This window comes from Acanthaster planci, linkage group LG04 (genome assembly GCF_054643075.1).
Source record: "Acanthaster planci isolate LZ-2023a linkage group LG04, COTS_SCS, whole genome shotgun sequence".
Classification (NCBI taxonomy): Eukaryota; Metazoa; Echinodermata; class Asteroidea; order Valvatida; family Acanthasteridae; genus Acanthaster; species Acanthaster planci.
The window spans coordinates 18614827-18637793 of NC_141780.1; the positions used below are offsets into that span (position 1 = coordinate 18614827).

Genomic DNA, 22967 nt, shown 5'->3' on the forward strand with positions numbered 1-22967 from the left:
CTCAGGCTATTACTTAGTATTTTGTAGTACTGAATACTGTAAGCCAAACAATATGCTTGGTGGTTAAGGTTAACCCACCAGTCTGTAATAAGGATGGTGGCCCCTGGCTTCCATAGAAGTACGCATTATTTCTGGCTAGAGCCCCAACCCTCCCACTCTACATGTAGTTGTCACATGACATGTAGTGGAACATCACTGGTTGCTCCTACTGGTACAAAACTGGTGAACATGTACAAGGATAATGCAGGGGAAGTACTGTACTTGTACATGAAGACTGAATTTTTAACTGCTGGTGATTGTTTTGGATGTGAGAAGGATCATCATTTTAAAAAATAATTGCAATATTTGAGATGACATTTTTGGTTTTACGTGAAAGGCATTTAAAAAACAATCAGTTGTTATTCATTACCACTTGGGCACTAATCCCCAGTATCCACTGTGGTACCAACACAGTCATCATCAGTGAGTGGCATGATTTCGCCACAAATAAATTCCAAATCCAAAGAATTGACAGGAAACAATATGGAAGCCAAGCTGCTTCAGGTTCATGCTTTCATGTCTTAATTTGCAAGGGGACTCCAAAATAGCCGACGGGTCAAAAAAAAGCAGATGCCCCACTTGTACAAACCACAGCTGTTTCCTATGTACATTTACGTACAGCTGGACACCCCAACATTTCGATATCCCCTACCCCTCCCCCCCCAAAAAAAAAACCACCAGAAAATCTACGTCTGATCTGAAGAGTGTCCAGTTACAAAATATGTCTGCCCAACAAATATTTTGACCAAAAAAATTAAGCAAGGATCTGAAACATGGACTGAGAGAAAGATATCACCTACAGCGTATGTACCGGTAGACGAACATGTATTATGAGATAACCACATAAAAGAAACAATGGAAACAGAACTTGCCTGTGAAAAAATATTCCCAAAGTTGCGAGTGAGTGAAACTCTGGATTGCCACCACGTACGAACATCCACCCTCATCGAAAACGGTCCCTCACCAACGGGGCTACAGGCACACAAACACACACGGACAATGTATACTGTACAAATCAACCGCACCTGGTTTCCACCACTGGCCTCTCCGCACTATGGGGCAGGATAGTCTCATCAAGATACACGTAATTAACATGTGTGGCATTCAATGCCATATGCTTTTTTTCTAATATATCAGGTTCTCTGTGCCCTGCGTGCATACCTCATGCGTGACATCTAATCAGTGATCGGCTTCAATGTTTCTTTCGTCACAAGTCAAAGCTTTAAACGATAAACACAGCCAGACGCGGTCACACTAGGCTACTGAGCCGGGACTGGAGGGGAATTCTACAGGCCCTGGGCACCAGTGATCCTGATACACATGTAGGCCCTTAGGCACCATTGCTTTATGGGCCTCAGACTGTCAATGGTTCCATCATAAATTTAATAGAGCTGGTTTAATAGGTGCAGCATCACATTTCAGTTTGATAATAAAATGTACTGGTAAGCTACACAAAGGACACTACATGTACACGTATATATTCTCAACCTTTCTAAATCATACCAGTAAATTCAGTGACAGATGCTACAACTTGAACAAATTTTCAGTATGTTTTTGTAGGAGTGTCTCTTGGCACTGTAGTTTTTCTTTTTGTAGGCCCTACGGCCTACTCGTGATAATCCCGCCCTGTAATGAGCAGTCTGAAAATATCCCAGAAATGTTGGGACTTTAAAATGGCGCAACCTAATCAAATAGTCAGGTACCCGGTGCAACACAAGTATGCACATGAAAACAAAAAATTGTACTCTCGGAATAAATTTCAGGATAACAATTAAATTCCCAAATTTATCACAACAAATTTCTGTGAGGAAAAAAACCAATTTCAGAAAAAGACTTCTCCGACTCTGGAGTTTTACAATATAAATATGTAAACAAGAGTAACCGATGAAAATCTGTGAGTAAAACTGAACCACAGGCCTTAGAATATTCTCTTTATTGTGCAAACCATCAATATACATGCACCAGTAATATTTCCTAAAGCAACAACCTGTAAGGAACAGATGTCACAAAAACCTAGGACTATTCTGGTACCAGACATGAAAATAGATGGAGCAGACCACTATACAAAAGAGGGGTTCAGAAAGAGTTCCACTACTACACACATGTACCATGTACTGGTATGTACATATGTACCAGTAAATCATATTAGCAAGGTTGCCTCAGGAACTGATATGGAAGCCAGGCATTCATGAACTGGGTAGCACTGTCATTTCAATTAATGACAACAGCTGAACCCTCCCTAACAGACATGCCAGACATAATCACTGTAACCGGTACCTGTTATTAAAATCCTACGGGCATACAAGTAACTTGAATATACATGAACATGTGCATACAGAAAATTAATTGACACTACCGTGGGTGAACCTATATGCAAATAACTATTCCATTGTGATTATGTTGAACAATTATAACACGTGACCTCAATCACACATTCCTCATGCAGGACTCATCAAGCAGACTAATGGAGACAGTGTTTTATTCCCTATCGTGCTGACTTCAATTTTTCTACGGTGTATAACAACAGACCTATGAATTTTCAAAACTCTCGCCATGAATATCAACACAGTACAGAACCTGTGGCCAGAATTTTTGACATCCACCTTTCTGTCTTTTATTCATAATTCTTTGACATATTCAGCCGAGTTTAAGAACGTGTAACTGATGACACATGTACTACTGAAGCAATGACATCTCATTACATCAATCTACAAAATCACCCTCTTTGTTCTTCATGGTTTTAGGACTGAAACTCAACACTGTGCAATTTCATGACAGCAGCGTTGCAGGCTGAAACCAGGCTTGAGTCACACCGGGCCTACAGTATTCAGTTGGGAAACTTTAAGACTGCCTCTCCGAATCAAGCAAGGGTCAGTGGTGATTTCATTGCATGTACATGCATTGCCCTTCATATCATGCGAACCCTCATCAAGCAGCGGAAATTTACGACAGACAGCCAACAATGTTTGCAGTCTGCGAATGTCAAGTAATACCCACTTTGGCTGAGTGGCCAGAGAAAAAGAGTGGAATACCGGTAACTATCGAATCTTTCTCCCCCAACTAATGGCAAATCCATCAGGTTTCTGATAAACTCACAAACATCACAGTAATTTCGGCTTTCCAAGACTCACAGAGTAAACATGGTATCCTGCTCAAGTGTACATGAAGCATAACTTTCTGTATGCATATACTGTACCCGGTATATGCATTTGGGCCGCCATTCAGATTGGGCTTACATCTGCAGCTCCCCCACCCCCCAAAAAACAATTTCTCTATTAAACTGAAATGGCCTTGTGAGATTTGTTGCAAGAACAGCTCAATCCTAACACATCATTTATACATGTACATTAAAATTCACTGCATTCCAGATCAGGCACTTAGGCGAGAAAAGTTGCCAATGCGAATGAGGAAAGGAGAGCGAGGCATCAGAAAAGATCAGACAGAATTGAAAGACACTACAACTACCGTACATGTACTACCAACTAAAAACCAAACGGACGTACAGGCTACTGACTTGGAATCCCGATGGCTGAAATCCAAGCACAAAGTACAAGTATCAATTCATCAATTCCTTGGCACATGGACCACAGAGAAAAGACACAACCAGTCATCTTGAGTAATACTGGGTAACTAGGGGCAGGGTGGGAGACTTCATGGCCCAGATGATTTTGACTGGGGTTTAAAACTGGAATTCAAAGGAAAATTAGACTCGCATAGCCTAACTGTAGCGATAGCATACAGGCTGTGCATGCAGGCCAAGTCCACGTACTGTAGACGGAGGATTATCATTGGTTTCACAACACCTGCACAAGCACAGAACTGTATGGGTATGTGTGCCAACAAGTAGAGAGGTGAAAATTCTGAGTAGTGAGAGAAGTTCTACACGAAAAAAAGGTGAAATTTGCAAAAATGACTAAAGGAGCCAGGCAGAACTTCCACCTCCTTTTTCGGTACCGGTCTTTTCGAAGAACCAGAAGAACACATATTCATGTTGCTTGCAAAATTAGAGAGGGTACGGCTCCAAGGAGTAAGAGAATACCACCATAAAGCCAAGAGAACATGTAACTACCAGGTACACGTACCAGCACACTCAACAAATTGTTTGCTGAGCCATGTTGTGGTTTTAATTATGACTCATATTGACTGGGATTCTTCTACGCTTTGCATAAGTGATCACATCTGCCATGAAGCCATTTTTTTTTCTCCCGTGGAGTAGGCTCTCAATGGCATTTAAATCCAGGTGAGGTGATGGCAGCCCAGTGTGCCAATATCTCGCCTATGCCTGACTTACATGAGTCGCAATGAAACTCCGCTCCAATGCTTTTCAGGTAATTTGTTTCTTCTTGTTTTTTAGTCCGACGGTACAAGAGCCATAAAAAACTGCACCGCCAGTTTGGGTTCAAAGCTCGTATCACTGGCTTCAGTTGGAGAACTAAATTCTTATCAGTAAGTGGGTTGAAAGTGGCCTTATATAAATGAATGCTATGCACCACTGAACACCTTCTTTTGATCTTCGTCCAGAGAAAACAATTCATCTGCAAGTAATCAGGTAAAGCTGAGAAACATGTACATGTAGGTCTCATGACATTAAATATCCTGACATGCTTTGATATTTCCGCAGGGTTTAAAGCAATGTGTTTCAGAAGCACTACAGTACACACAATTTTTTTTTTTTTAATGTACAGGTAAAAAATCCATGAATTGACCAGCATTGACTAAAACTTGTTTTGCTTGATTGCATGGAAACATTTTGCTTTGACTTGCCTATAGCATTGTAAACAAAACTTGTTTACTTGACAAAATCGGCAATACTGACACAACAGAAACTTGGGTCGGGACTGGCAAATCCAGTACAATATCTGACCCAGAAAAAGTGAAGAAAGAAAGAGGATTCACAAATCTGGAAGTCAACATTTTCATTTTATAGTCAGTTGCTGCACCCAAAAAGATACAAGGTGTTTCAGTGGGCGGGACATGATCATCTTTGCATGAGAATTATCGAAACATTAGCTTCCATGGGCGAGGAATGAAAAAAGACAGCATGTGTAAAAAGGCATGACAGTCAACCGGGTCTCTCCTTGTTCATAAAGACACGGCACGGTCAGAGTGTATGGCACATTGACAATGGTGTGCACAAGCACAAACAATTGAACCCAATTTTTGCGGGAACAGACATGTTTTTGTATCAATCTGCCTTGAGCAGAAGCACCCCCTCATCGCTTGAAGAGAGCCAATGGTGGGGAGTGTCTGTTTCGTTGGTAGTCATGCGATTGCAGCACTTGTGTTTCACAGTCATTTGTCAACCAGTAATGCACGGTTACTACCAATGGATCCTGGGTTGCTAGGAAAATTGCACCCTCTCTTGGTCCAGCTCGGGGCTCATATTTCCAAGAGGACCAACACCACAGAGCTCTCGAGCAGACAGCACCCAAAATTGCATATTTCACACGGGTTCTCCTTGTGGCCAAAACATACAAGAGGGACTTACTTGCTTCCTTGTACTGCACGTAGAACTGGTTGGCCGCAGGACCGTCATCCTTCTGTACAAAGGTCACATTGATGTACTTCTTCCCTGGAGCAATCTGACTCTCAGCCACGATGGGCTTTACTGGTGCTGTGAATTGACAACAGGACCCAAAAAACGGATCAATTTCAATTTCAGACCAGATTCCATCTATAATATAGTTTTGTTCCCCCTCTCGTTTGGTTCCCAAATGCATGGAACTAACACGAGCAAACTGTGCTGTCCAACCTGAGCAGAGTTTTGACATCCCGAGGAGCGTGGACACAGCATGGGTGATATAGTTATTAGTATCTGGGGGGTCTGAGCAGGTATAAGAGAAGCTTTCTAGGGGGGGAGGGTTGGACGGGGGACCAAGAAACAATCCCCCATACAAGGTACACATACACGTCAAGGTTTGCTCACAAGTTTGGCATGATTTCACTGATCTTTAGCAACTCTGCATGGGTGTCTGGCACACAGAATCAAAGCTGAAGATAGCTGTACAACCATCATACAATCTGGTACCCAATACGAATAAAAACAAAATAAAACCCGGGCCCTCCCCAACCCCCAACCCCGTCTTACAGGTAAACAACTGGTACTCGTCCACCTACCACCTGCAGGTCTTGTCTTAGGCTCCACGGTATCAAATTTGCCAAGGCCGTATCCATTAACAGCATGCACAACGATGTAGTAGTTGGTGTCAGGCTCTGCAGGATTGACCTCATAGGTGGTGGTCTCGGCGTCACTGATGGGCACTACCGTCTGATTGCCCAACCTGTTATTGTTGTCATCTGCCCATGCAGAAGAGAAAGCGAGTTTGGCATGAAAACTAAGCACAACTCATGCTACGTTCTGAGAACCTGCATGAAGGTAGGCCCTCTAGAAATCGTTTATCTATCCAAACTGTACTCCATTTATTAAAGACTAACCCGGTGACGAGAATTAGACACTATTACAATAAAAGGGGAGGGGAAAATTAATGACACGCATGTTGCACGTGCATTATAAATAGGGCCAATGATTTTCTGTTTCAAAAATGGGTATTTTCCGTTTCGCCAAATCCCGCATACTGCTTCATAATTTCAAATTCCATTTCATACCTTCGTAAGCATGAAACAAGAGAGCAAGTTTTAAACTATGCATGGAAACCATTTGCCCAACTATATCACCCCCCCAAAAAAAAGAAAGGAAAGAAACAAAAATAACGCTATTGTTTGGAAATACTCTGTGGTGAAAATTTTAAAAAATCCAGACACTAAATACAGCATACCCCACCCCTTGATTTCCCACCAGCGGGTGACCGCCAAAATCTTGCTACGATTAATCAAAGGACAATTCGTGTGCCACTTCTCAGGTATGAAATCAGATTACATACATGTACAGTGCAGTCACAAAGTAAATCTTGCATGTAAAAGTCGTCGATCACAATAATTATTTTAATGTTGGACAACAACCCGCCATTTTATTTGGCAGAAGTGCGACAAAATTCTGAAAGTTAACATTAAATCTGAGCCTTGAAATGTATGTTTGTGACTGAAAACTTCACTCTTTATTGAACACTTCCAAGGCCCATTCAGCTATGGTACACCAAGCTTACTAGGTTTCGTTTAATTCAAGAAATATGTACATGTAATTAGTCTTCCGTTTTGTTGCTGCGATTTCATTGTTTCGCCATGGGGTATTAGCCTTGTCTCAAGGCGTCCATGCGGATTCACAGACTAAATTCCCCACGTGTGCAATAGTCATATGTGTGAGTAAGAACTTGTTTGCGCCTTGATTTCATTGCTAGTACGGTGCGCATGTGAATGGCCAATGTGTGAATACACAATGTACCGTTCTGCAACGCAGCACTGTGCCGGCTGCCGCTGAGCGCATGGGGCTCACGCACGCCATAACGCTTGCAAGTATCGACACCGGCGCGGCATGGATGACCCAATCATGCGGTGGAGTGATGCAATTTAGTATGCTTCCAGGGTAATTCGCTCATTGCAAGCAAGCATTTGAAAAGGATTTGGTAGACATTTATTTTTTAGTGCTTTGTAGAAAGTTTTCTTTACTTTTTAAGCCATTCTTAGCGGGAAATTTTGAAAGTCTGTTTCAAGCAGTGGATTCCGTTTCAAAGTGTTGATTCCGCGAATTCCGTCTGTTTTCGCTATCGCGGAAAATCATGCGCTCTATATATACCACTCTGAATATAAACAGGTCTTGTGACATGCCAACAGGAGAGTCCACGCCAAGTGTAAGATTGCATATGCCATGTCTATCAATGTGGTGTGGTGACAGCAACAGCACCTGCACAGGCAAGTCTGTGGAATCAGAGCCATCACTGCAGTGGCACCACACTTGTCGGTAAGTGGTATGCGCGTGCTGCATTGCTCTCAACCAATCGGCTAGTACAGCCGACAAAATGCAGGCACATCATCTTTGAGAACGCGCCCAACTCGGGTTAGTCTGCACACTACGCCTCAAGCACACAACACACGTCTGTGCAAATTTCATGTTGGCATTTCTCCAAGAGTTAAGAATGGCCCAATAAAGGCAGGACTGAGGAAGGAGATCCCTAAATTTGTTCAGGTGATGGTGACCATGAGGCAGTACCACTGGCCCCCTCAGATTTAACTTCACAAAATGCTGACAGGACCACTTGACACACTTACAAGAGCTGATGTTGAGATGGTATCCCGTGATGACACCATTCGGGGAAGCTGGCTTTCCCCACTTCACCACAATGCGGTCAGATAGGGGAAATGCTGTCAACTCATACACAGGTCCCGATTCTGTGGGGTGCATACAAAAAGTCACATTTGGAGTAAATACCTTTGAGGTTTTCATCCTTTTTTGTACAAAATGCAAGCTCTGAGGAAAGGGGTTTATACACTGTGTACACTTTAATAACTCAGAAAATAAGTAAATTGGCCAATTGGCTCCAAGAGTACATCTCTTTTTTTGGGGGGTGGGATAATGAAGACTCTGTTTTGTACACTTGTGAAAATAAGAAAAATGGGCTGCTTATCAACCCCTTCGCGCCGGGAGCCGCCGTAAAAATTGAGATCCTCAGCCCGCTTTTCAGCTATTACTCTCGGCCCACGCTCGAGCGAACACGGTGAAAGAAGGTGGCTCTTGTATACAAGGTGATTGGCCTTTGTGTGTAGCCAAGAAATGAAAAGAAAGACCGAATTTCCATCATAATCACCAGCTTCACAATAGTCCCCACTTTGAAAAGAGGCAACGGGAATATGGAGGCGTGAGTAGAGCCGCATGCCACCGAACAATCAGCCTTTTCACCATGTAATTCTAAGCGTGCAGAGCACGCAGGGCCACAAACTGAGAATTTGCAGTTTGGCAGGTGGCCTTCATGGCCAAGCGAGGCTGGAATTCTTGGAGACGGCTTTCGGAAAAAAAATTCCCGTCGTCAAGGGGTGAAAATGGTTGCGAAATCAGCATCAAATGTTTTTATTGATACTCATGCATCTGATTGGCAGAAAAAAAATTAAGAAATCCATTTTGTTGTTATTAGAGAGTACAACTGATATTGACATATCTTTGTATATATAGCACAATTCTCCAAAATGCATTTATTTTTTATGCAATACTTCGCCAGAACAAAACAAAAAATTGAAGATTAACTTGTGGGATGACATATACAAGATGTTTGTGAGATTGAAATGTGACCTCCCGAACAGATGTACAACAAAGCAGCGCACTGTGCAGTAAATTAGTGCCACTCATCGGAAAAAGGATTTACCTCCTTGGGGCATCTTGACTGTCACAGGCGTTGACTTTGGGCCCACGTGTTGGCCGTTATGGACGGCTACCTGGAACTCGTAGGACTGGAAAGGGGTGAGGTTCTGTACACGGCAGTCGGTGTTGGGAAAGCACTCAGCCGGACTCTGGCCCTGGGCCTGGACCTCGATCATGGAATAGTACACCTGTAAAGGGGTGACAGAAATAAAAATAACCCAAAATTTCTGTGAAGGAATAGTTTCGTTAGACTGGCTTCGTTAGTCCCCCTGAGATCTTCAACCTTTTTCTCCACTGACATAAGGACAACTGTTATCACTGCAGCTCTCCCACTGCCGATGAGAGTAAAAATAAAACAATCTCGGCAGCATTTCTAAGAGGACCTCCTGATTATTGAGTCAGAGCTCCTGCCAATTTGAGCAGGTGAATATGCTTCTGGAGTGGCACCTGTTTGTTTTTCTCCCAGGGCATGAGGCATTTCCTTGTCAGTACCTGGAAGAGATACTCCCTTTGATTTCACACAGAGGTGCAGCAGACTAGATGTGAGCTGGAGCCGACTCTTCTCTGATCAAGTGGCCCTTCTAGCATTCCTGCAAATTCCTGTTTGAGCTACATGTACAAGCGGGACCACAAGTAATAATTGCTTAGTCCTCTTCGAACAGCTGCCGAGCCTAAACTTTCTCTGCATTTCTGATGCCAGCTCTAATGCCTGACAAATACAGCTGACTCCAAGAATACACTGGGCTTACTAGTCCCAACACCCAATTGACTGTTTTGCAAACAAACAGGTAAGTGAACAGGACAAGGCTTACCAAAAAGCTTCGGAGCTGGCCATTGACGGTGCTGTCTGGCACTTCATCCCAGGTGATGACAACAGTGGACGAGTCCTCGGCATTCACCTCCACATTCTGGGGTGCTTGGGTGGGAGCTGGGATCCAACAAGAAGGTAATACACGGTGAAGTGTGCTATTGCGGGAAAAAAAACCCACACATTCTGCAGATGGAGAAGTGATGGGCTGTCCGTGGATACCAGTGATGGTGGCTCCCAGTGATGGCCCATCACTTACTTGCAGTCTATTGTGGAAGTAATGGCAAGTATTGTGGACAGAACACCGCCATGATCAAAACACAGGTGTTCTGTTCACTGACGTAATGCAAGGCCCCTTTCTCTGCATACTGTAACACTGTATTAGTGGAGAATCTCTACTTAATTGGAAACTACATGTATGCCACACCAGCAGGAAGTGCATTTCACAGGTTAACAGGAATTCTGGATTATGTGCAGCCCTTTGTCTTCTGTGTTTATTTACTGGGCTGAAGCTCTTAGCTCAGAATGGTGCTCCTGAATGGTGATTGCTGTGGTTTGAAGAGCCACAAAATTCAGCCAACATGGGAAGGAAGGTCTGAGCCTAATTGAACATTCAAATTCCAATGTGATGCTTTCATCTCTGAAACTGTTCATGTACCACATGACTTACGGTACCAGTGATTTGTAAAATAAAGCACCAATATTTCTGCTTTCAAATTGACTTATTAGAAAATATGACAATGGTTGGTGCGTTGGTGCCGTTCTTAAAATGGCATGAAACAAGCACTACTATCACCAAGGCCAGTAGGCTGACAAGGGTTAACAAGATTACGGCAAACTGACACCATGTTTGCCTCATTTTCTGAAGGGGCTATCATACCTACAAACACTGAAAAGACAGAAATCCGAACACCCACTGTAGGAGCCCATAACAACTGGCTTTTGGGCACAGCAAACAGCACCCTGTTTTTTTGCAGACAGCACTGTTTTTGCAAATAGGGCCTTCTTTTGCCAGGACTTGATTTTTTTCCCTGTTTCATAGAAATCGGAACTTTCCGATCTTCAGGAGTGTGCAGAGCGAAACACACAAAAAATAGCTGAAATTGCAAGTGCGAAGAACATACGGCGTGGGGTCTGAGATCCCCCTTGAGGGCCCAGGAAAATTTTGAAATGTAGACACAGTGTAATGAATTTTACAGCCTCCTGGTGAAACCAACGGCCATTTTGGGGGGGACAATTAAGCTACAGGTCTGAATTTTACCTTTTCTTCATAGGTCTATTTGGCTGAAATTCCTGAAGGTTACAAATGAACTTGTAACAGGTAAACCAAATTGTTAACATCGAGGTTTACAGTGTGAGTTGGCCCTTTTCCCATCTGATCCGACCACGGTTTTCAAATTTCAATTCTTTAAACAATGCGCATCGAATGTCCAGGCTTTTGTTTTTGACTTCCTGGGAGCGGACTGTGTTGCCCGTCCGTCTTCAGTGTATTCCATTCACGTCCATTCCCATGGATTTGTAACTTGAGGATTGGTCTTTCCAAAGACTGTTTCCAAGTCAGAATCTCTTTGGACAATTTGTGCTGCACTGACATTTTCATGAGGTTATATCCAAAAATTGTTTAAAAGCTCATACAGAACAGTGCAAAATCATGCAATAATGCATGACACCAGAACTTTTTACACCCTGCGCCTGTTGTCAAAAAGCCCTCTACCAGCGAGAGCGAAAATCAACTAGCCTTATTTCAAACCGCAAATGTAAAGTGAAGTGCATACATGTAAGTGGAGCTTGTTTTAGTTAGTACTTCTGCTCGCGCTGTAACAAGTCCCACTGACACATGAAGAATATTGATATTTTATTGACAGCCAATCACAGTACAAGTACTGAATTGTCTGAGGATGCTCTTTACAAACAAGGCTTGCTCTGCACCGACTAATACCCAGAGAGATTTATATACACTAAACGTAAGCCAATGTACCAGAACATGTATGTAGGGTTGTAAAGTAGATTTATATTAAGTCCATTACGCAGTGCTCATGTACTCTTTGGTGTCTGGCCGTCACGTCCCAGCGCATCAGTAGAAAACGGACAAAAACGTCACTTGCACAAAGAAGCAAAAATCTGGCCCGTCACTAGCAAAAAATGGAAAAATAAAATTTCTCATATTCAACAAAAAAGCGGAAATCCACTGAAAAGCAGAGATTTCACACCCCTGGATCTTTTGGGCATTTGAAAATACCAAAAATCAGAACAGCCTTATCTTTGTATAACCATGCAGGAATGTTTCTGTGCTTAGTAATTCTCTGATACTTTGCCAGGTTTAGGTAAGCTGCAGTAATTTAAACACTCACTTCCTTCCCCTGTGAAGCCTGACTGATCTGAGGCCGGCCCCGGTCCCAAACTGTTGCTGTACAGGACCTGCACCTCCAGCTCCTTATACATTTCTCCGACGTCAATCTCATATTCGGTGACCTCGTATTCTGTGATCTCTTCATTCCCCATCCATGCTTGATCACCAGGTTCCCGCCACTTTATGATGTACTTGAATTCTGGCCCATTTTGGTCGTACGGATGCACTTCCTGTATGAGGTAGCGTTGACATGGATCCAGTAAGTTTCACTCTTACTTTCACTCCTTTTATACATTCAATCCCTAAGTAAGATTTTTTTTTTATAAAACTAAGCCAGGTTAAACATCCAAAAACAGGATTCTACAAAGGAATGCTTGGAGACTACATACTAATTGGTGATGCCCCGGTACACGTACACCATGTTCCCTACCTAAATGGCCTGGTTTCCAACAGTATTATTTGCCAATGGGCATAAGGGCTAACTACAGCCAATACTGCTTGTTCCCTCTTTTGCTTGACTTCTGAAATGAGTTCGGTTGGGTTGGGTTGAGTTGAGTTAAGTTGGGTTGAGTTGCGCTGAGTTGGGTTATTTCCATATCTTAAATGAAATATTCACATGGATTGAACATCAAAATAACAAATGATATGAGGATTCCAGACGGAGAAGCAAATGCTTGTACAAAATCTGGAACCCGTTTTCTAGGTATTTAAATAATGGGCTATTATGTATTACAAGATCAGAAACAGAATAAATCATCCGTGCATGCATGCATAATCCTGCTTCATTCTTAAAAAACACTTGCATTCCAATGGGAAGAGGAACATGTTGAGGCAAATCCCCAATTTTCCTGTGGTTTCTTTTCTTTTTCTTTTTTTTTTGTTTGGAGTTTTGGTACAGAAGTAGATCCGTCTCTAGGCTCAACTTACTGGCCATGTCACCCGCATCTTGCCAGGATCGGTGGCGTCCAGTGCAACATTCTCTGGGGCTTCTGTCAAGGCTGCTGGATTTGTGGAATAGGACTCGGACAGTGGACTCGGCGGGGACTGTCCAATGTCGTTGACAGCCACCACCCGGAAATGATAGGTTACCCAGGGGGAGAGGTCCAGGGAAGCCTGGGTGGAGGGGGCCGAGACGGTGTCAATCACTTGCCAGCCCAGGTCATCAAAGTTGGTCTCAAAGGAGATGATATACTCCGTGATGCGGGCATTGCCATCACCACCGCTGGTCCATGACAGGGCCACCATGGTGTCTGAGACATCAGATCGCTGCGTCACAATGGGAGCAGATGGGGCGCTGGGCGCAGCTGTTAAAAATAAAACAAGATGAAAATGAACCGTTAGAAATACGGCTGGGTTTTCTTAACAGAGAGTTTACTTTTAACCTGACACGCAGAATTTGTTGACAGTCACAAGAATTGAAACTACGATTGATGCTTTTGGCTACTTCCAAAACACTGTAATATGTTAGATATGCAAATGATATGGAGATATGCACATGATATGGGCCATCCCAAATGTGTACTTAACCACACATGACAACACGGTGGGATATTCTGAACAAACAGTGTTTCACTTATAAATGCCGTGTTCTTTGAAGGTGGTGTGATCAATTGTCAAGACTTCTCTTCCTGTTACCTGATGTAACAAAATGAATGAAAAGATAGTATTGCTAATCTTGAGCGCAGACAAATTCCATCATGGAGAGTTTCATCCACGTAGCGTGATTAGTCAGCAATTTATCAGAGTGGCGCATCCAAATAAAGAGCCATCACGTTTCAAGCTCACTTGGAGAACCAATATGGCTATTTTCTACAAACCCATTCTCTGGTGAGGAAGACTAAGTCCAAAAGTTGTGACTGACCCTGGAGATTTACCAGTAAAACACTAGAGGCCATTGGCTACAACGGCTGCAGCAACATTGCGGAGACATCAGTGTGTGTGTGTGTGTTTTATTCCCATCTGCAGCCCCGCGATTTGGCCACGGTCTCACCCACAAGGACACGGGTCGCTGCTCACTTACTCTGAACGACCAGCTGGGTGGACGCCGAAGCCTCATCCTCAGATGTGACTGCCCGGCATTCATACGTCCCTGTGTCCTCCACTACGGTGTTCAGCACTTTCAGGCTGTCCGAGCCGGTCCTAGCGCGTCGGAAGCGGCCACCGGGGAGGCTCAGGTCCAGTTGCTCCTGACCGGCCCCGGTGTCGCGGTACCAAGTGACCGTTGGCTCTAGCGTTTCGTCATGATCTACCTCACACTCGATAACCACTTCGAGGCCTTCCTCTACGAACACTTCATCCCCAGGTCCCACGATGATCGTTGTGCCTCCTGTTAAATCAAACATCCAATGGTTCAATTTGAACAGCGATTCAAAGCTGTAGAGAGCTCCAGCTTCTTCAAAAGAGCAGAGATATGTAAATAACAAAGTGGCTATAGTTGCAGTAGCTGTAATGTATGTTTCAAATTTTATAAAGACAGCATTTCATAAAAATTTTCATGAAAAATATGCAAAACATTATAATTTCCCCCCAATCGTGGTATTGCGATGGCCTAAAGCATGCTGTTCAGCAAGTTCAATGTCCCAGGTTCAAGCCCAATCCATATGCCATTTGTCTTTCCTTAATGTTTTTTCTTTATTTCCATAATCAGATCACGTGTTTACTTTCAAAACATATTTTTCTTTTCTTTTTTTAGTAAATTCCTACTCCTGGAAGGTTTTTCTAAAACCAGAAATAGAAACTGAGATCCATTCTTTGCAGACAGGTCTTGTTCCCGTTTCCAAAGCACCAAACTGGTGCATTAAAAGCAGACAGCAACTTCTCTAAATTTCTGTAACTACAGCCACCGCGTCAAACTGAAACCCCATTCATTTCTTCCCAAAAGCACACAGCGTTCCAGTCGACTCATAGGTGAACACGCCCAGGTTTTCCCTCAAAGCTCACAGGAAAATGCCTCAAATAACAAGCTGTTCATCCCCATTTGCTACAACACAAAATAAGAGGGTCACCGCTGATGGCAGTGCAACAGTGGACAGTGTGAGCTGGAACTGAGGCTAAAATCAACAGTTTGAAAATCAAATTCAATTGATTCTGCGTCCACTTTAGTTGCCGCTACCCCGCGGCAGCTCTGCCAAACACTCACTTCGAACTGTCACAGTCGACGTGGCCATCACTGATCCAAAGCCGTTTTCAATGACGCATTTGTAGTCACCGCCATCAGCAATGCTCACCCCAGACACCGTTAGAGTGCTTGTGGTGCTCGCAGTGTTGCCGTCTTCCACGATGCTGTACTTTGGGTCAGTGTCACTGATCTGGAAAAGGGAGGGGGGGTGACGATAAATGTTTGGGACATTTTCCAAAGCCAAGCTTGATCTCCAGCTTCAGCGTCGGTTGCCATGTCAACAATTTAAGCCTCCTATTCAATACCATTCCAGTATTCCTCCACAGCAGGGGTGAGATTAGAGGAAAATAAAATATCATCACCTCAGGTCCTGGGGCCCTCACAGCTATGTAGGGTACATGTATATGGTGTAAATTTGTGTTTACCTATGCATGTACGCATATCAGCGCCCCTTAAAATACCCTTTGCTAAAGCTCAACTTTTATGGTAATGGTAAAAACAGGATTGGCCAGATTTTTTAATAGTTTGAAAAATCCTGAAATCTGAAAATCAAGACAAAAACTCCTGAATTCAGAAAAATCTTGACAAATTTTACCCCTGCCACAGATAAGGCTCACAGTCCACATGGATTTGGTTCCAGCGGCAACTAAATGTTTTTTCCAGAGTCATGAAGCCAACAAATCCAAGTCATGATCTTTGTAGAAGTGCTCAGAAGTGTGGATTGTTTCGAAGGAAACATTTATGTAATGATCTGGTATCACGACTGACAAGATGACAGGAACATATCCAGGTTGTTTACCGGATTATCTTGAAACGTCCAGGTGATGACTGGCTTCGGTGAGCCCTGACCGGCACATGTCAGTTCAAATCCTTTCCCTTCGATGGTGATCTCATTTCGTTTTGGGGCATCAGTCATTTCAGCAGGTCTCGCTATATTTCAAAAAGACAAAAAGAACCAAAACCAATAAGACTGAAACCAATAGTTCACACCTCATTTCCTAGAAAGAAAAAAAAGCAAAGGGTGCAATGATTAGAAAAGGATTTCTATAACTACGGTAAGCTGAAACACAGAACCTTACATTCCACATTGAGGAAGCCGCTGGCAAATATCTCGCCATGTTCGTTGGTGGCCACACACATGAACACGGCGCTGTCCTCAGTGATGGCATCTCTAATCTCCACCCTGCCTCCTCCGACACCTTCCGTGATGGTGCGACGAGGATTTGGTGCTTCAAATACGAAACAGAAAAGAAGAAGATGCACCAATCAGGCCAAAGTGACTTCAGACGTAGTAAAACAAGACCGATTTAGCATGCTGTGAATCCCCCTCCCCAAAAGGCCCTCAAGGTAAAAAGCCCACTGAGACACTCAGAATATCTTCAGTGTCCCGCTAGGTACATTCCCTTTACCAATAGTGTCCAGGGACGCTAAGTGATGGAAGGATGAAAGATTTGACAAGCCCAGGAACTGTTGGAGTGACCTCTGACAATACTGTGCTGACTGGCTTACTAAAACCTACCTATATCTGTAGAGGGTACACCGTTCACCAGCCACGTTACCGTGGGAACTGGGATGCCTTCTGCTTCACAGTCCAGCACTCCCCGATCGTTGATCACAACATTAGTGTCCTCTGGTTTGTTCTGCCAATAGGGTGTCGCTAAAACACACCCAAAAACCAATACATGAAACAAAATAAACTTGCTGATGGTTTCAAGCGATTTCCCTCTTGCCTTTGCAACTGCATGTTACCCAAAACAAACAGGATTTCTTATGGCTGCACAAATCCCTGTCATCTGATTGGTGGATTGTTGATCATGTGTCACTGAATTACCAGTACTCGTTCCAATTCACAGCACTACTGCAAGGCAAAAGCAGGAGTCCTACACTACCAAATGAGAAGTTTCATGGCACTGTCACTGTCCTGTCAAATTGGCACTGTCAAATTTCTGAACTTACTAGAGATAAGAGGATTTCTTCAAGAAGGTATTTGTTCAAAATTTGCTCCCATGATGCAGGCTTTTGTTCAGGCTTTGTGCAAAACAATATTTCCAATTTGAATATTTCCTATTTATGCAATTTTGGAGAGAGATAGACGATCCATTCCACTCGGCCTCCCATCCCACGATGCAATTGTTTTAAATAAATCAGTTTTAACACATGCAGAGTTTTCATGACAAAGGCAACGGACAAACAAGACCTCCTTGGCACTTACACTGTACAGTGACAGTCGTTGTGAAGGAGGTGGGTGTTCCAGCTCCGTTCTCAGCCGTACACTTGTAGGAGCCGACGTCTGTTTGGACCACATCACTGATGACCAGTTCCTGGCCGTAGCTCTCGTACGACGTGCGATCCTCCGGCAGTGTCTCACCTTCCTTGTTCCAGGTGATGGTTGGCGTCGGACTGGAGAACAAAGTGATTCTCATTCAAGCATGGCAATAATGAGAGGCTTCAATTTCGTAACACCAAGCAAGAGGTGCTGTTTTTGAGACCAGTTCCGACTCTAGTACCAAGTACATCAGCAGTCAATTCACAAGAGAAGGAAAAGTGTATAAAGAAATCTTTAGTCAAAGCTCATTTGATTGGCTTGTTCATGACTCATGACTAACTTGTGAAAAAGCTTGAGGGTTTCTAAACCTTGGCTTTGACCCCTTAACTGTGGCTTCAGGCTTCAACTTTCTCGAACTGAGTTCCCAACTTTAAGAACCTGTCTACTTAATGCGGCTCCATTCTTAGCCACAGTCAAACTGCCCAACATTAGAAGGGAGCTAATGTAAGCTTTGGACAATGGCCAAGTCAAGTCCTCCCCCCCCCTCGTCTTTTACCAAGCACCCTCTGCCTTAAATGTGACAGAGGGGAAAAAATGCAACAGGAAGAGTTCCTCAGGGAAAACTAACAGTTGTCACTTACAATCCTTCAGCTATGCATTTTAAGCGAAGCTTTTCGGTACGGAAAGCCTCCACCGAGGCTGGGGGAGTGTAGACCAAGGTGGCGGGCCTGCCTTCAACGTTCTCAACTAAGGAGAGGAAAGCGAACAAAAAAAATAGGAACAAATCCCAGTGGTAAGGATCAAGACAGGTAAATTTAGCTTTCATGTGACTTGTGTCTTTCGTCGTAGAAGCTACTGGTTTTTTTTTTACACTGTTGCCCACAAATGACGTCATACTTCTCTCTTGAGTGTGATTTCAGAAGCTGCCTACTGTCTTCACCAGATGTCTCTTTGTCATCAAGAGCCATGCTTTCAGAGGGAACCATAAGAAACACTTCACAAAACAGTTAGCGATCGTTCCTGCTGTGGCCTTGTCAGTTTTGCAGTGTGAAGCGGGCAAAAAGGTCAAACGACACAATCCTGAAACAAGGTTAGCAGATGTACCTTTAGGTTTGGAACAGGCATGACCAATGTCGGTACTTTTTGTGTGAGAGTGACACCGTCAATAAATATTGACCAGGGAATGTTTAACTGCAGGATAACTGGTACAAAAGTGGTCCCGGAGTGATGCTCAATATTTGGCCTGAAATCATGGCCACATCTATAATGTACATATCTATGGAACGTCAAAAAGTGGACAACCCCATTTTCTCATTTTCTGCGAGTAGATTTTCGGGATTTTCAGTAGATGCACATACATGTATCAGACGAACCCAAAGTTCCCCTTCAGATGGCAATACCTGATCTGACCACAATCTCCTTGATGGGAGACAGAAGCTGGACACGCAGCTTGTCATTCTTGACGTTGCACTGGTAGTTGCCGGTGTCCGACACCCTGATGTTGGAGAAGCGCAGGTTGAAGTCAGGGTCTATGCTGACGCGGTTGTCCAAGGGGATCTTGTTGCCTGGGTTGGCATCGTCTGTCCAGAAGACTGAAGGCGCCGGCACGCTCTCTTTCTGGTTGCAGGGGATGGTGGCCAGCTGGCCCTCATCAAAGGTGAAGGTGGTGGACTCGCTGTCTTTAAATCCATCAGCAACTGCAGGGCAAGAAGGAAGAATGCAACCAGACTGTAAATAAAGACTCAGTGAGCCTTTTGTTCATACTTACAGCACACCTAAAATATATCACATCAGCATGAGTGAATCAGCCAAGCAAATGACACCAAGTCAGCCTAATGACAGGAATTTTAAAGCTGCACTATGTCCAGTAAAACCTTGATAACTCCAAGTTCAAGGGAATAAAAATAAAATTTTGAGTTATCCAGACTTTGAGTTCAAGAAAGTCTCACAGCCATGGGGCCAATACACCTACACACAGAGGTAGACATACATGTACCAGGTAGTTGTTCCAAACTTGCTCCATGGTGGGATCATTTTGGTGGCTATTTTCTGCTTTTATTCATTCTCATGGAAATTTTTTTTGCAAATCTATCATTTCGCTAAGATTTTTCATTGCTATGTCTGAAGTATTTCATTTCTACCAATAAGTCAACAATACATTACATTAAAGCTATATCTTGGTGTGGGAAATCTTTGGTCTTTTCACCGATCGGGTCTACAATGTGCAGGCCTTGAATGTCCTGATGGACACGACAGCCCTGCCCTGCCCTCCCATTTAGCCAAAAAGTGATCGTGTTTCACAGCCAAGATGGCAGTGCCCTTTTTTTCTCTTGGACGTAGTGCCCTACACGTGCATATCAGCTGCCCCCATTCACCAAGCTACAAGGAAAGTGACACACAAATCATTCCATAATCGTTTACATTCCACCGGAACGACGCACCTACCTAATGCATGGCATGCATGCATATACAGGGCGTGCATGCATGAACTGTATGTAGGGATATCGTACACTCAGCCCGCCGCGGCCCGGCCCGCATAACAGCGCATGCCCAAGCCAAGCATTTTAATGTACCATGCAATCATGTTAGTCTAGAACTAAATGCTCATCAATGTGTATCCATTAACGGTACCGGTACATCGAGAGCTTCACGATTTTCATGCACATGGGACAACTGTATGGTCACGGCAATATTTTAACTAGCACTGCCATGTCGTGTTTGCAGTTTAGTGCCACGCACCGCGCACAATCCTAACTGTACATACATGACATCGATCGGAACTACCCTGATTCTCACGTACCGGAACATTGTTGTTTTTGTGGTAAGCAAAATGCTGAGGAATGAATGGTTGCAGTCAAAACGGGCTGAAGCCTTTCAACACTCAGCTGCTGGTTCATCACTAATCAAAAAATGTTCAGGTATACAGGTACCGGTAATGCGTATCCTACTTTTTCATAGGCCTTAATATTGATTTTCATGCAATATCGATATACCACGTATGCCTCATTTAGAAAGTACACTTTCAAGGATATATCGGGATGACATAATTAATGCCGAGAACTTTGGTACGTTGATGGCATTCCTACCCTCACGATTGGCATAAGTGCCCTTTATTTCAGCCAATCCACCAATGCCAAATGGCAGTGCCCTAAAAGCAATGAAATTCGAGGCCTGAACGTGATGTGTGCTGCAGAATTCAGGTTTGCTTTCAAATGGGCTTTCTCACATCACTTACGGTGGTCTCATGACCACTGTAATAGGCAGTGATCGGTTTGTCCGTGCATGGGTATTGCAGCAGTAATCAGGCTAATCTGAAAGCTGGGATTTCTTGTGGTCGCGGTGTGGCATGGTTTATACATGTTTGAAGCACGCTGCGCTGCATGCCTGCTACGCAAGCGGATCAAGGGTGAAAAGAAAAGTGTGCTTGGCAGCGATGACTCACAACATGTTTTCATGGTCCTGTGTTTGTACTATCTGAAGGGATTTGGCAGCAGTTTTTCGATCAGCATCACAAAAACTTCGACTTAAGCACAGTTTTGGCCACTGGTAATTCGGCTTACAAGTATTTTTGTACATATATGCAAATGCCTATTCCTTCAGTGGGAATGAAGCTTCACTTCGAGACAAGCAGACTGTCGACTTATCCGGGATTGACTTATTAACGTTTTACTGTATTTGAACTATTCCAAAGAAAATCAAAACTTGTTGAGAGAAAAGTAAAGTACACGTGACTGCAAAAAGGGAATTGAACAATGTCAGAGTTAAAAGGGACAGGAATTAAAGTGAACCTTGAATTGAGAGAAAGAACCTTGAGCTACACGTGCATGCTTATTTTATATCCTAAGCAGAGGGGACCTTTACCATTGACCCTGACTCCCTTGGCCATTTTGCTAGGGACCCTCTAGAATCCTCCAATTTGGGGGGTGACTAAATTGGATTTGCCCTTAATCCCCGAAATCCTCAAAAAATTTCTTGAAAATGCTACTTGGAAGTGTGCCTACTGCCTCAATCCTTCAAAATCCTCTGGCAATTCCTGTCACTGTGCTGAGGCAGTGTGGACGGCATTCTTGAGCAGTGCAGTTGATTCCCAAAAAATATTGGGCTGCATTTATGCACAACTCAGCAAAAACAACACATGGTCTAACCCACAACCTTCATGCATGGCATCCTTCGCAATAAGCCATGCACTTTTGCCATTCACCCTCAATCCTCCAAAATCCTCCAAAACCGCCTGACGGATTTTGAAGGAGTGAGGAGGGTTAGGGTTGACCTGGCTGTCAGCTTCTGCATGTACTTTTAGTGAGGACAGCTGAGTGAGGGTCAAAACTTACAAGCTATGACGAATTCGATCTTCTCAGACATGGCCGTGCCGTACGTATTGTTGGCAAAGCATCTGTAAATGCCATTGGTGAGCTCGCTCGGCCGCCGTACCACCAGGTTGCCTCCATCCATGGAGTACAGTCCCGTCATGCTCAAAACCGCACCATCTTTTTTCCAGTAGTACCTGTGTTTCGGGGGTACAATATGGATGGAAATAATTCACAGGAAACGCTGATAACACCCGAGTTGACATTCGATACAAAACCTTTATCAAAGAAAAACAATTTCCTGGTCATGTATACCTGTAATTTTTCGATACTTCTTGAGCTATCAAAATTGGAAATGTCAGTAGTCTAGAAATGCCTAGATTTCTCCTTCCAAAAACAGACTAAATCTGGTTACACGTTTCTTCCACATTCTCATGTCCTTAGCAACACTACTGGCACCAGTACCAGACTCCATATTCCCCTCATGGAAAGGGTCCAAGCAATGCAATTCTTTTACTTCAACTTTTGAAAATACACCTTTATGTTTGAAATTAACCCTAATTGCAATTTTGTTTTTTACCATTTTAACAAATATATTTTGTCACCTTTTTGTTTTTCATGCAGATGCTGATTTCCAAAAACTGTGATTTTGGTTCAATTGTGAACATAAAATCCTGTTAATTGCAAAGTGTCTTCCCCAGATCACATCAAAGCAACAGTGACCTCACTCGTCCAAAAAAGCTTGGACAACTTCTAACACTTAAAGTGCATTTTTCAAACACAATTCCGTGTAAACCAAATAGGATGTCAAATAGTCTTCATATAAAAAGGA

The 22967-nt window shown here is 43.4% G+C and overlaps 1 protein-coding gene across 21 annotated transcripts in view; it reads right to left on the reverse strand.

Moving 5' to 3' along the window:
- The window catches only part of LOC110986966 (neuronal cell adhesion molecule-like), a 73950-nt gene that overhangs the window by 8805 nt on the left and 42178 nt on the right, over positions 1 to 22967 (reverse strand). For all 21 annotated transcript variants that reach the window (XM_022249334.2, XM_022249327.2, XM_022249333.2 and 18 more), the window contains 16 exons: positions 22160 to 22332; positions 19229 to 19525; positions 18470 to 18575; positions 17775 to 17962; positions 17082 to 17219; positions 16642 to 16791; positions 16362 to 16492; positions 15584 to 15752; positions 14465 to 14770; positions 13372 to 13748; positions 12446 to 12674; positions 10099 to 10214; positions 9291 to 9474; positions 8203 to 8322; positions 6157 to 6336; positions 5528 to 5653 (listed from right to left, as the gene is read on the reverse strand). In XM_022249334.2, coding sequence (XP_022105026.2) covers positions 5528 to 5653; positions 6157 to 6336; positions 8203 to 8322; positions 9291 to 9474; positions 10099 to 10214; positions 12446 to 12674; positions 13372 to 13748; positions 14465 to 14770; positions 15584 to 15752; positions 16362 to 16492; positions 16642 to 16791; positions 17082 to 17219; positions 17775 to 17962; positions 18470 to 18575; positions 19229 to 19525; positions 22160 to 22332 — 2990 coding nt within the window. The remainder of the gene's footprint in view (positions 1 to 5527; positions 5654 to 6156; positions 6337 to 8202; positions 8323 to 9290; positions 9475 to 10098; positions 10215 to 12445; positions 12675 to 13371; positions 13749 to 14464; positions 14771 to 15583; positions 15753 to 16361; positions 16493 to 16641; positions 16792 to 17081; positions 17220 to 17774; positions 17963 to 18469; positions 18576 to 19228; positions 19526 to 22159; positions 22333 to 22967) is intronic.